This window comes from Oryza sativa, chromosome 7 (assembly GCF_034140825.1).
Source record: "Oryza sativa Japonica Group chromosome 7, ASM3414082v1".
Lineage (NCBI taxonomy): Eukaryota > Viridiplantae > Streptophyta > Magnoliopsida > Poales > Poaceae > Oryza > Oryza sativa.
Window position 1 is genome coordinate 29,389,222 of NC_089041.1, and position 14,222 is coordinate 29,403,443.

Genomic DNA, 14,222 nt, shown 5'->3' on the forward strand with positions numbered 1-14,222 from the left:
CCAACATATTGCTTAAATACCAAATTTGCAGGAAGCAGAATGAAACTGTCGCATGCATTTCATTGAAAAAAAAATTGAAACTACTGCAAATGCTAGATGCTAGTTGCTGCTGATCTACCACCCACTAATGCAGGTTTTGGTCTCCAATCGCTCCCAGTGCAGCAAACAACACCGGCAAAAAGGACACCTGAATTGTCTAGCTACCTACCATTAGGCCATCAATTCATGCAACATGTGCTCACTCTTTGATCATCAGTCGATAAAACAAGATAAACGCATTGACACTGGAATATCTCATTCTACTTTGCCACAACTTCCGGATTCATGAAGAGACATGAACAAAACAGAAAAAAAAAATGGAATAGTCGTTGAAGCTTCCGAAATTAAGATAGAAGTACGCAAGCTTTACAAAAGGTATAAGCTGGGTAATGGGTTGCATAACATATCGGTATGGAGTAGCGAAGATATTGTAGAAGCATATGAACACTGTATTCACAAGCATCTATCTTTGTCTTCAGAAGTATAAACTATTGAGGCTATCTGACAATCTCTGTTCTAAAACCTTTTCTGTGTATGCAGTTTTCACTCCAGGCCAAACTCCTTCACTGATCTAGGACTGCAGATGAAGTCAAGTTGAGGATTCTTGATGTTATCTTGTAGTATTGATATCTGACCCTCCTTAACAAGTATGTCTTCCTCAAGGGCTTCAATTTTCTTCTTTAGTGAGGCAGTCTCATTTTGCATGATGCTGATGGTTTTTCTCAGCTGCTTTGCTTCCTGCCATAAAAGGTCCCTCTCATCAGTTACTGTTTTCAGCGTTCCTCTAAGGGCACTAATCTCCTTTGCAGATTCCTGGAAATCCAGCTGGACCTGACTAATGATCTCATCTTTCTTCAAGCCCTGCTAGTGCAACAAGTATGTAAACAAACAAGGTATACAAATTGTAGGTTCTAAAGGAGTGCATGGGAAAAAAATGCCACTAATACAAAAGGACGATCATAAGCATATAATCCGACATAGAGAATTTTCACACGCCTTGCAAGTTACACCACTAGAGGCTCCTGGTACTGGTCAAATAACATGCTAAATGTCAGATTATAGACTGTCTCTATACATAAACTGATTTAAGGACCCTGGTGAATTTTCATGCTTCACTTAGTATAACAAAGAATATCACATTGTAATCTCATTTACCATTTATAGTCAGTTTGTCTAAGCATTTATTTTATGATCCGTGAGCTGATACTGATATTCTTGTTGACCAGAAGCCACTAAAAACTCGCATAATTTCATACGCTAATTCAGAGTCTTAAAACTTTGGAACTTCTTCTACAATAATCTGAAACACCTCAGTTGAAGAACCTATCAAGAGGCAAATTGAAGAGCTTCCGTTACTGACCTAAGCTCCAATACTAACAGATGACCTTTTTCTCTCAGATTGTCACTAATATTTACGGTTTAGGTCATATGAAGTCTGATTTCATTAGTGTTAAACATGTCCCTTGTAGCACACGTATAAAGTCATAAGTTGATTCTTAGTAAGACAAAAGCACATTTCATATTTTCACAACCAAACCAGAGGACTAGTTGAAGGTAAAAAATAACAAAATAGATTTTTCTTCAGGATAATACAGTAAAACAGCATGACAAGGGAACTCATTGTTTCAAAGAAGGGTTTTGTTGGGGAATAAGGGTAGGAAAAATCTACCTGAAGCTCCAAGTGCTTAGCCTTGTGGTTCATGCAAGATAGTTCGTCCTGAACTCTCTGGATCTCATTTCTCATGACATCCTGTATACGAAGTGAAGATGCCAGATCTGACTCTAATTGTTCAACATCAAGTTCCTTTGAAAGGAGAGCCTCCTTTAGCACTCTATTGAGTATAGCCTCTTCTTTCAGCTTGAGTTCAGGAATATCCTACAATAAGAATAAGATGGTGGTAAACAAAGGCTCAAGGAGTCAAGGTTCTGCACCTGCTGAACTTATAACACATATTATACTACACTAATTATTTTTCCAGCTGAGTGCTCCCCTGTCTTTTCTTATTCCAACCAAAAAGGAAAAAAAACTTGATTGAACAGAAAAAGATTTACAGTAAAACATAATAGGTGCTCATACCAGAGGTAACTCATCTGTGTGCTCCCTGGAAGGACTAGATCCAACTACAGTCTCTCCAGAACTTCCCTTTATATTTTCCTTTTCAGTGAGGACAGAACTAATAATCCCCAAACTTTGCTTCAGACTCTGGATTCGTCCTTTGATGCTCTGGAACTCCAAAGTGTAGTCAGTGACAGTTAATGCAGCTATGCCATTGCCAGCTTCATTTTCATGCCTTTTGCATTTCATTAGTTCCAACAATTTGATGCACAGTTGGCTAGTCTTATCAAGCAATGACAAGCCATGTATCTGCAAGTTATCCACTCTGGCTAGTAGCTCCTGGTCAAGACGAATTGAGGACAAGCGCGGTCCATTTCCAGTACTTTGTATACGATTTAAAAGTGCAATGTTCTCTTGCCTTAGGGACTCTGATTCAAGATGACAAGATTGAACTTCACCTCTTAACTTCTGCTCAACTCCTGTCAGTCTAATAAGTTCCATTTGCATTCTCTTCTTTATCTTGTCACTGCACTCAACAGATTTCTTATCTAATTCAGTACTGTATCCCTGTCTTAAGCCACTGATTGTTCTTTCTTGTTCATTGCATATGGTTTGTAGCCTTGAAATCACTTTATGCAATGCTTTGTTCTCACCATCCTTATCTTCCAAGAATTTCCTGAGATGATCTTTTTCCTCCACAGCCTTAGTAAAACAATCATGTAACTCTACAGATGAATTCTGGAGATTGTCACAATTGTTTCTGACTTTCTCTAGCTCATCAATTAGTTTTTTGTTTCCCATTTCCAAACAAGCAACCTTATTAGAAGCATCAACCTTTTCTGCTTCAAGAAAAGTAACCTCTCGCTGAAAGGAGACATTCTGCTCTGCAAGTTCTCTCACCCGATCACGTAATCTCTCTTCCTCGCACTGAAATCTTGATAGTCTGATTGACCAATCGTCTGATCTTCTATCCATCTCTTTCTCCAAAGTAGTTTGCACTTCCATCTTTTCCTTCTCTAGCCTTCTAGTTCTGATGTCCAACTCTTTCTTCAAATTTTTGCATTGCTCTTTGGCAGCAAACCTTTCTGTAAGGCGTGCCTTGATCTGTGAAGACAATTCATATGCTAGTTGTTTCCTATCTTCAGTCAAACATTGGATCATCTGGAACATGTCATTTGCGCTTAGCCTCTTGTTTTTGGACATGTTAAGCTCATATTTTTTTTCAGAAGAGACCATGAACTTTGCCTCAACCTCTTTTGCCCTTTGGAGCAACTTGTCATCAGTTTCTACATCCTCTGTTGCAAAATACAAGCCAATATCAGAAAAATTGTTGGGCAATCATATATAGAAGAGTATGGTAATATAGCATCTTGAGTTGATACCTGAAGTAGGATCGATGGAGGGATGATTAAAGTCTTGCAAATCCTCATAGATATCTTCAACAGAAGTAACACTTTCCGATTTGTAATCTTCTAAATGTGAAAATCTCTCAGAAGCATCTAGCAGACCTGCATGGTTTCTACTTGCATTGCACAGTGTTGTAATCTTGCATGTGTCTCTTGTATCCTCTTGAGCTAGTTGGTGGAGATGTTCATCCTTTACATCCTCATATGGGTAAGTCTCAAGGATCTCTTTTGTTAGTCTTGGCAAAGATGGTACTGTAGACTGCGGTCGAGGCGGCCTTCCCAAATTCGAAACCGCAGATCTGGTGGGAGAGTTTTGCTTCTGTCTCTCACCAAGGATGGTGGCTTCCTGCTCTCCATCAATGTATCGATCTAGAACTTCATTCTTGTTCAATAAATTGGTTAGTCTTGTTGACCTGCATCGAATGGCAATGGGAGAACTAACAGGAGAGTGCCCTGTTGAGCATGAATAGCATCTCGAACCAGGAGAGTCACTTTGCAGGACTGAATGTGCTTTTGGATCCTTTATTGTGTATTCTCTTGGGGCTGGACGCCTTTTTGGTGACCATGCATAGCAGCTGCAAGTCAGTACGCACTGTTAGGACCAGCAAAAAAAATACACACTTTATTATCATCACTCAGATGAAAGGAAATGGTAGAGTCACAATTGCACATAATTCACTTAATGAGTGAGGATTGCAGGTCCATCTAAAACTATTCTAGTTGAAATGAGTGAAGAATTACATTGGGAAAATGGGATTTACAAGTAACTGAAATGCCTAAAGAAAGCTCTGAGTGCATTGGCTGAACAATTTATAAGGAGGGCAATCACCACCGTATAATTAAGCATTTAACAATTATAGCTGATAAGCTGAAATGAGTAAAGTTTGCAAGTGCACAATACTTCTCCTTTTCTTGTTTCTACTAATATGGATAAAAAAGGGAATAGGGTGTTGCTACCATGTATTGGTTTGATGATGGCAAAAACATCCTAGGTTTCAATGCACTATTGAACTGTTGATGGTAATCAAAATGTAAACCAATCACTTACTTAGCAACATGATCGGGTGCATCAGATTCATTAAACAGAGAAGATGGGACATCACCCGAGAAGCTGAAGCTCCGATCCTTCAAGAAACTGTTGCCGGCTGGTGATGAGAAGGACATAGACCTCCTGAGCTGCTTCGGATTAGATGGTTCCTCATTGTTCAGATTTCGACGCCGGCTCTTTGATCTACACACTTTTGTGACAGGGGAATTGGAAGCGGAACTGGAGCTGCCATTGCTGTCACCTCCGTCCAATGCCTTCTTCTTAATCCTGCTATCATCGTCACTTGGTGTTTTACCACCATTCCCAGTGCTTGCGGTGGATGATCCAAAGAAAAAGAACCTTCTCATCTTACAAATGTTCAGAACATCCGCAGATCCCCACAATTGAATCAGTCCCTACAAGGAGCGAATCTTGATCAGCAAAGAAGTAGCAACGAGAATAAATCTTGTAGCAACTACTGAATGACACCAGATGATCTGCAAATATACAATAGCAAACCCTTGTGCGAGGGAGGAATAGCCAATAATAATAATTAAACAGGAGTAACGAACCAAGCAGGAAAAGCGATATCTAAATGAAGTTTCAAGCAATTCCACGTATCCTTTTGCAGGGAACTCTGCAACTAAACCACACATCAAACTAGTTTGGGCCAGGAAATTGATCGAGCAGGTGACACGCAAGGCTAAATGAAACCAAAACACGCCAGCAAAGCATCAACAAGCCACAGGAGACAAACCTAACCCCAGAATTCAGAAGCACCAACCCCTTGATTTGGCGCTTGATCCCGGACGCAACACCAAATCCAAACCCCAGAATTGAGATTCGCAAAGCACCCGAGACACCAAAAACGAACCCAAAACGAAACGAAGTCGCAGGAAGGGAGAGGAGGCGAACCTCTCGCGGCGGAGGGAGACGAAAGGGAAGTGGAGGAGCGTGGTGGCTTTGCCCTACCAACGGTCAAGAAATTTGGGGAAAAATCAAAGCAAATCATACGCATTGATTGCGATTTAACGATGGAGACGCGAATCCGGGGGAAAAGGAAAAGGGAAAAAGGGTTTTCAAGTCGAGGTGGGAGCGGGACGGGAAGAGGAAGAGGAAGAAGAGGAGCGTCTTAAATGGGCCAGGCCGAGCCGAATCGCTTCTGTGGGCTTAATTGGTTAGATGGGCCGTAGCGGAGTAATGATGCGTCGAGAGGGAATAAGTTCACCAGAGGTCCCTCAACTTCACAGCGAGATTTTTCGAGGTCCATCAACCACAAAACCTTCTGCCCCTAAATTCAGTCAAACCGTTCACCACCGGAGGTCCTTTGGCAGTATTTTTGCCCGGTTTTCCTGACGTGACATACTAGTCAGCAAAAAAATTAAAAAAAATCATACGGCTCACATGTCAGCTTCACATATCTCTTTTTCTCCTCTTCAGTCTTCTTCTCCTCTTCACTTTTCTCTTCACCGGCGGAGCAGCGGTGGGCGAGAGGTTCGGCTGCTGGCGGCGCCGACCAGCGACGCAAGAGAAGGGGAGGGCGTCGGCGGCGGCGGGAGGTGGCCGGAGGAGGAGGTCGTCGGCGAGCGCGCTCCTGGTCCTGCTCTGGCTGTTGATGCGGCCGGGAGGTATCGCCGATATAGGGGCTCGTCGTTGGTCGTCGTCACGGGAGGTATCGCCGTCCGCTGGGGATGTCAAAATGCAGAGAGTTCGTGTCTTAGAAGACGGCCATGAGCTTGGCTTCTCCCAGCACATGCCCCTCGATGGCGTCCATCAGCTTATCCTTGATCACCTGTAAGCAATCAAGAATCAATCACAGTTAATTAATCCTTAAACAGCAAAGATAATCGCTAAAAGATTGTTCGATCGACTTGCCTTGTTGCCGAGGTGCACCTCGTCGTCGAGGACGTAGAGCTTGAACTGGATGCGGTGGCCGCAGGAGGGAGGGATGACGACGACGCCGGCCGCACCGCCGAGGCCGCGACTTGCGCCAGGGCCGGCGCCACGCTCGCGCCGAGCGGCCGCCAGCCGCGCCTAGCCGCATCGGCGCCGCCGTCGCTCGGCCGAGCTCGGCTGCATCGGCGCCACCGCCGCCGCGCCTGCGCAGTAGCAGCCAGAGCAGGAGCAGGAGCAGGAGCGCGCTCGCCGGCGACCTCCTCCTCCGGCCAGCTCCCGCCGCCGACGACACCCTCCCCTTCTCTTGCGTCGCTGGCCGGCCCCGCCGGCAGCCGAACCTCTCGTGACCCGTGGGCCGTGGCTCCGTGCTCGTTCGCCGTCCGCTTCGCCCGCAGCCCGCCCACCGATGCTCTGTCCGCCGCCCGCTCCGCCCGTAGCTGGCCGCCGCTCCACTGCCGCGCTCGCCCACCGCCGCTCCGCCGGTGAAGAGAAAAGTGAAGAGGAGAAAAAAGATATGTGAAGGTGACATGTGGTTTCCACGAAATTTTTTTTTTTTTTCTGTCTAGGATGTCACGTCAGCAAAACTGGGCAAAAATACTGCCAAGGAGCTCGGGTGAACGGTTTGAATGAATTTATGGGCGAATATTTCTGGTTTTGTGGTTGAGGGACCTCCAAAAAATCTCGCTGTTAAGTTGAGGGTCCTACGATGAACTTATTCCGCGTCGTGAGCGACTCGGCAAGTGGGCCCGTGGCGACGCGCCACACACACGCACATCTGCAGTTACTCACTCCTCTTCGCCGTCGCCATTGCTGAGCTGCTGCTGTTGCTGTGGCTGGCTGATAGGCGACGGCAATGGCGCCCTCCTCCACTCCTCCTCCGCCCTCCCCGAGCCGCCACCTCCTTCCGGTTTTCTCTACACCCCCGCGTACCCTTCTCCAGTCGCCGCAACTCACACAGACACAGTACTGCATCCAAGACGGACGGCCGTGCCGCGCAAATTTTTCACCGGCGAGGCGGCGACGCTGGATTCCTTCGCCGTCCAAGTCCAGCCATCCGGACGCTATCCAGACAGGTTCTTTCTTTTCTTTTTCAGATTTTCTTGTTTATATTGGAGTAATCTGCTAGCAGAATGGATGAGAACTGGTTGGCTTCTTCCTGATCCCTCCAAACCCTTTCTTTTGGGGGGAGTTTGCTTGACAATATGTATATAGTCTCTTGTCGACTTCAATTCTAGCACATGAATTAACTATGGCAGTTACAAAATCATGCAGAAGGTGATCCTACCACCAACCTGTGGTGATTGGTCTCAAATTTTCATGCCCTAGTAATCTCTGCACAGCTTTCAGTGCTGCTGCTGCCCTTCAAAATGGGGGTGGCGCCTTCTAAGATTGAGGATGATAGGGCCCTCGTGTTATGCCAGGAGAGGAAGCGTTTCGTCAGAGAAGCAATCGACGGAAGATGCGCACTTGCAGCTGCTCACTGTGATTATATTCGGTCACTGAGAGACACTGGCTTTCTGCTAAGGAAATGTTTTGAACATGAAGCATCTGAAGAATCGATACCAAATAATAAATCGCCGTCTTCTTTTCAGGCCAGTCATATGAAAGCTGCCATGAATTCCATTAGAACTTATCTGGAGAAGGTGGCAACTCCTGTGACAGTGACTATGGTCAGTGCCTCATCTCAAGATCCTACTGGTACTTCACCATTGGACCATTTTGACCAAATTCACCCAGGTGACAACCAGTTTTCACCTAAAGAAAAGGATAGATCTGGCCAATGTTTGGACAAGGTGGATGATCCTAGACCCTTCCTAGAGGAGGGAATCCCAGAGCTCGAAGAGGAAGGGGAGAGAACTCCTTCGAATGAGGAGGATGGTTTTGCAGAATCAAAAGATGATTTTGCAAATGAGGAAGAGAATTTCTCTGAATCAAATGATGCTTTCCTCAGTCCATCCATTGAAACGTTTGTGCCAGTGTCAAACAGCAACGACGTGTCTGATAAAAATAGTTCAACAGACAAGGCACCTGAGCATCATGGTCATGGAAGTGTGGCATCAAAAGATATTGCTTTACCAAATACTGGTTGCCAAAATGATAACCCCCAAAATGAGAGGAGAATGACTGACATTCACACAAATGAAAATTATAGCAATTCTGCTGTGTCCCCAGTTAATGTCGTACCACCTTCAGGTGCTGCCTTTCCTATGGTCTCAAAGGAACCGTATCCTTATTTAAGCATATCTGTGAAGGGCCTATATACAGGCATGGTAGAGATTGAGAGATTATTTTCCAGAGCTTGTGATTCGGGAAAAGAAGTCACAAGGGTTCTCGATGAAGATAAATTACAGTTTCGCGCCCTACTACCACAAGAAACAGGTTAGATATCTTGCAATGCTTTTTTCTGTTGCACTATTTCTTTTCATATCTTCTCTTGTAATTTGAGGTGCACAATAATTTCTGGCAGCGCGTGGATCAGCATCATCTAGTTTTCTGTCAACATTGTTTGCCTGCTGCAGGGAGGATGTCCCTCTTCCTGAAAGTAAGCTTTTTTTTCCATTTATTAGTATGAAATTCTATTTCCTGCACTGCTCAGCCCTATGTACTCCTTTTTTTTATAGACATATGACATATCACATGGAACTTGTAATGTTTCTGTGTAATTGTTCTTATTGTCATACTCCTCTATTGTAATAGATGATATCATACTCTGCTATTGATCTCATTTAGTTTTGTTTTTTTTAATCTCTCAGCTATTGCATTTTCCTTATATTGTAACAAATGGTGTCTCATATAGTCATATCTTAGAGTCAAGATTGTCCGTCGTAATTTGACCTTGCTGTTTCTTTAGTGTTCTATTTTCCTGTGTAAACTGTAATACCTGTGTGTTCCCACTGTACAATGAATTTAATGTACCATGGTATAATGCAGCTCCTTCTCAAGCTGAGGTAAAATACCTTACCTGGCATAGGTCAGTGTCTTCACAGTTGTCGCTGTCTAGAAATCCTCCTGGGGCTATTACTGTCATGCATACCTCAACACTAGATAAACTGTATGCATGGGAGGAAAAGCTTTATGATGAAGTCAAGGTAATTAGCTTTTTTGTGGCTACTCTATGTGAAATACCTAAATCTTTTAATTTTGGCTGACAGTTTAATCCATTTTGATTTATGTTCCACATGTCTGATTGCTTGTCACAACATGACTTTCTTTTCCCCGCCTTTCAGAAACCATCGAATATACATTGATTCTTCTGATTAATCCCTTAGCTGGAACTCCCTACATTGATCGCTAGAATTCATAGATAGATTACTTGCTTCTTTAATCATAGAGGTTTCAGATATTGTATTAGTCAGAGTTTATGCAGTTTATGACTAGTGGTAGTGATTTTTTGTCAAGAATGTTCAAATAAAATCTGATAATTCTTCTGAAGTTTCACACCAAATGATTATCATGATTCTGCTTTCAGGTCAACAGTGCCATATGCAGGAGATATGATGAGAAATGCAAGCAACTGAGAGACCAGGAGTCGAGAGGGAAAAATCAAATTCTTGTTGATTTTACCCGCGCTACTGTAAAGGATTTGCATTCCAGAATTCTAGTGGCTATTCAGAAAATAGACTTCATTTCTAAGAACATAGAAGACATAAGAGATAAAGAGCTTCAACCACAGTTGGATGAACTAATCAGAAGGTATATTTGCCGATTCAGTTTTTATAGAATAATTTGTAGTTTGATGTGCACAAGAAGAGAGTATTGTGTGCTTGAGTGTCATGCATTGTTTCAGGATTTTCTCAGACTGTTTTAACAGAATGCACCAATCACAGTATGCAGTTTGCATTAAACTGACAGCTATATAAATCTGACAGTGTCTGCCTGTCTTTACTGTAGTTTAACTAGGATGTGGGAAACAATGCTTGAGTGCCATCATCTTCAACTTGCAATCATGAAGCTAGTATCCAGCAAACGGAGTGTAAAATTATCATTTCAGTCAGAGTCTGAATGCCAAGATGCCCTTCTCCTCTCAGCTAAGCTAATTAAATTATGTTCAGACTTCCAAAACTGGGTGGCATCACACAAGGTTTACCTGTCTAGCCTTAACTTATGGCTGCACAAGTGCATGAAACCGCTGAAGAAGAGGAAGGGCTCCAGGAAGCAAAATGTTGTTGATGTTTCTCTAACAGAATGTGCTGTTGCACCCATATTTACAACTTGCGAAATCTGGATTAAATTAATTGACGATTTACTGACCAATGAGTTGGTGAAAGCCATTGAAAATCTCGTTGCAGATGTCGGCCGTTCCTTTCCGCACCAAGAGCAGGTGCTAAATGGTGAAACAGGAGGAGAAATCCTGAGAAATAATGCCCCTGCTGATGTACAGTCAAGTCTGATGGCATTCTTAGAGAAGCTTGAAGCCTTTTCAGCAGTTTCACTGCAGAAGTATATTGATCTGCAGAAAAACATCGACGAGGCAAAGGATAGGTTTTCGAGAGAAGATTAAAGTACGATTGCAAGTAGCTCAAGTGAGCTCTTAGTAATATGGCCCCCCTTGAGTTGGATGAGTAAAATGTTCCATATGTAAATTCCTGGTTGTGATGATATTGTGTATCGAGTCGTTTTGTCAGTTGTAAATGTTTTGTGTAGTCTCTGGTGGGAGTATGGGGCTACAGTTAAGTTAGAAACATGAGAGGACAATACGCTGTAAGATACTGATATGAACATGATGTATGCACCATTTTTCCAGAACAGTTCAGTGATTTGTCAATGTAGCGTTGAAAGCTAAGTCTCCAATCTCATGAATTTGACGAAGTACAAATGATCAGTATGAAGACTTTATGAAAGAACAAGTCCTCTTGATGCATATTTTAGATGATACCATCATCATCCATGTAGGGAAAAAGTTATTTCTGTCAAATACTGGGTACCTGTTCCAATGCCCCAGCACCCAGCTGGGCAAGTGATGTGAGCTGAAAGCCTGAAACATTCAACTTGCCTGACAGAGCACACGGATGCCTAACTAGAGTGGCATTCAACTGTGATGCAGATTGCTGCTTTCTCATTATAATACGGGAAGGGAATCAGACCATGCATCTGACCTCTAGGAAACGAACAAACAGGTCGAGCAGATTCCTGCCTGTTTACCCTCGAGAAAGGACAAAGCCAAGCTGATCCATGGCCAAAGTCAAAAGCCATTTGCACTCACCATGATGCAGATGCAGTGTTCCTTCCCTTTGTTTCTCATATATACAAACAGGCAGCTTGATTGTCGAGTCCCCTAGCTGCTCAAACTGAAAACAAAAGAATACTGGTCTACTGTTTGCTGTTCCCAATATTTATTTTTTTTCAGCATATGAGAAAATGGATTAGGAGATGTCATGCTGTTGCTTAATTTAATAATGCCAGTGTTTTAATAGCATAATGCAGGAGAGAGGCAGGGGTTTAGAAAGGTACAAGCAACAACCATGCAAAAAACAAAGCTCTGGGCCGTACCCAGCAGCTTTCCATGTTCTGAATTTTTCTGATGAGGCATTGACCTAGGGATAGGGACGTTCTCGCAGCAAATACATTACATGTCAAAGGGAATTATGCGACAAGGAGATGGTCCAAGCTTAATTGCTTTATAATTCCTAGGGAATCCGGCATGGTTAGGTACAGTTATTTTAGTTTTTGTGTACAGATGATTATATATCTTATATATACTCCTAGCTAGCAATCTTTGTTAATCTGAAGGTGTTAGTTCAGTATATTCTGAAACATGTACGACTGATGCTATTACAAGGAACAAGTGGATGAGGAGCAGGTGTGATAAGTCAAAACAGCCTAGTGTATCATCACATGAAGAGAGCTCTCTGATGATGTGCATGGAATCCTTTAAATAATGCACAGTGGATGGCCACAGCATGGTGATCTCATCATGCCCTCACTACTTATGTCATTTCTTTTCCAATCTAATTGCCACACATTTTATCTTTTGCTGATGAAAATGAAGAGGACTGATGAGAGTTTCAGGCTGTCTCTGAAAACGGTTCAAGTCAGAACAATCATACCGTAATTTTCTCCCTTTTCTGCTTGATCAGCATTCAACAACGGATCGCATTCTGGATGACTTGGATTACGTAGATCATTGAACAAGTAAAATACATCTCCGATGTCAAAGTAGGTTTTCAGCTTTGCAGTTGAAACTGACCTATGCAAGATGTGCTGATTAGTGAGGTAATACTACGAGCTAGTGGAAGTAATCAAGTGTTTGATGGACCCAATGACACACACAAAGTCTTCGAAAGCACTCAATCACAAGGGAATGCCTCATGGGATGTCTTGATTAAACTAATTTAGCCATGCTCCTACCTCTCGATCGGTGCAAAGCTGCTGCAACTTGTGGATTTGTAGTAGTGTTGACTGCTAGCTTGTGGGTTCGAGATTAATTGGAGTGGGTGGCTGCTGAACTGTTTTCAACGCTGACAACTGCCGGAAACCGTCAAACTTGTTCAGTTTTGTGTAGGAGTAATCTATAAGCCTCCGTCCATGCTGTCAGCTCGCCTGTTCATCCTGTGCGCCTCTCGTCCCTGTGTGCTGCCATATGCTGCTGGTCAGCTACTATCGCATTCTCAGAAACCTGACGAATGGCGATGCAGTTTGTTCAGAGAACATCTGTCCACGCCTTGTTTGAGTGTTCAGACTGATTTCCGTAGTCTGAATCACAGTGTTCAGAAAACGAATAAGGCTGTCAGAAGCATTACCAAATTGCCCTTTCCTGATTACTCATCTAATAATTTCCTGATTGATTTACAGCCTTACGCAAATATGCACATGACAGCAGAGCACAGTGGTGGTTATTGAAGAAGGGGCATGGAAGATGTGCAGTCGCATTTTGAACACACATTTGGACTTGTGCAGAGGTCAACGAATGGTACAGCATCGATGAGGATTACGCAATTTGGTTTGAGCTCAATGTCGTCGTCGCCTCACGAGACCGATTCCATACAGTTGCAGGGTTTGATTATTACTATTGTTTTTTATTCGGTGGACAGACACAGTTACAGAATACAACATTTTTCTTTTTCTGAAACTGAAGATTATAGTATTAAAGAGCTAGAGCTGGAGATACTCCATATAGGCATCGTGGAATCATTCAAATCGTTGGCCGGTGGTCCTTTTCACTGGATAGGTGAAAACTGCAAGCTCACTCATTTACACTGATTTACAGTGGACGCATAGAATCACCGTCAGAAAAGAAAACCAAGGAAGAAACGAATATTCAGAGAAACGCTTTCAGGTAAAGTTGGCACCGCACCATGGACAGAACGACCGATCTCCTCTAGATCTTGGCAGAATAATAATCTGGTGCAGTAGTGAGTAATAATATATCTCATGCGGTTTTGTTTGGTGACGTTACGGCAGCCAATATAAAGAAGAGATCTTTAAACTTTTTCTCTGAAAGAAGAAAGAGGAAATCTTTAATTAGGTAATACTCCATCCGTTTCAAAATGTTTGACGCCGTTGACTTTTTAGCATATGTTTGACCGTTCGTCTTATTCAAAAAATTTAAGTAATTATTAATTCTTTTCTTATCATTTAATTTATTGTTAAATATATTTTTATGTAGGCATATAATTTTACATATTTCACAAAAGTTTTTAAATAAGACGAACGGTCAAACATGTGCTAAAAAGTCAACGGTGTCAAATATTTCGAAACGGAGGGAGTGTGGTTTAGGTGCTAGAGCTAGCATCGATCGGAGGTGGATAGATGGATGAATGGATGCAGAGTGTGATGGACAGGTGGATTGTGATTCTGG

The 14,222-nt window shown here is 42.9% G+C and overlaps 2 protein-coding genes across 3 annotated transcripts; one reads left to right on the top strand and one right to left on the bottom strand.

The window, feature by feature from the left end:
• Window positions 1-222: 222 nt before the first annotated feature.
• LOC4344336 (uncharacterized) lies at window positions 223-6,315 on the bottom strand. 2 transcript variants are annotated; one of them, XM_066312078.1, is made up of 6 exons: window positions 5,933-6,315; window positions 4,550-4,944; window positions 3,478-4,076; window positions 2,117-3,390; window positions 1,709-1,915; window positions 223-900 (listed from the first exon to the last, which is right to left on the bottom strand). In XM_066312078.1, exons 2-6 carry the CDS (start codon window positions 4,894-4,896, stop codon window positions 583-585), a joined length of 2,745 nt encoding a protein of 914 aa, XP_066168175.1. In that variant the 5' UTR covers window positions 4,897-4,944; window positions 5,933-6,315; the 3' UTR covers window positions 223-582. The 2 variants fall into 2 exon arrangements, with proteins under 2 accessions (XP_066168175.1, XP_015647233.1); XM_015791747.3 differs by lacking the exon at window positions 5,933-6,315 and adding an exon at window positions 5,444-5,630.
• Window positions 6,316-7,227: 912 nt separating this feature from the next.
• Window positions 7,228-11,207, top strand: LOC4344337 (nitrate regulatory gene2 protein). Its single transcript, XM_015791750.3, has 6 exons — window positions 7,228-7,497; window positions 7,697-8,803; window positions 8,892-8,966; window positions 9,356-9,513; window positions 9,894-10,117; window positions 10,316-11,207. Exons 2-6 carry the CDS (start codon window positions 7,792-7,794, stop codon window positions 10,923-10,925), a joined length of 2,079 nt encoding a protein of 692 aa, XP_015647236.1. The 5' UTR covers window positions 7,228-7,497; window positions 7,697-7,791; the 3' UTR covers window positions 10,926-11,207.
• The last annotated feature ends 3,015 nt before the right edge of the window (window positions 11,208-14,222 follow it).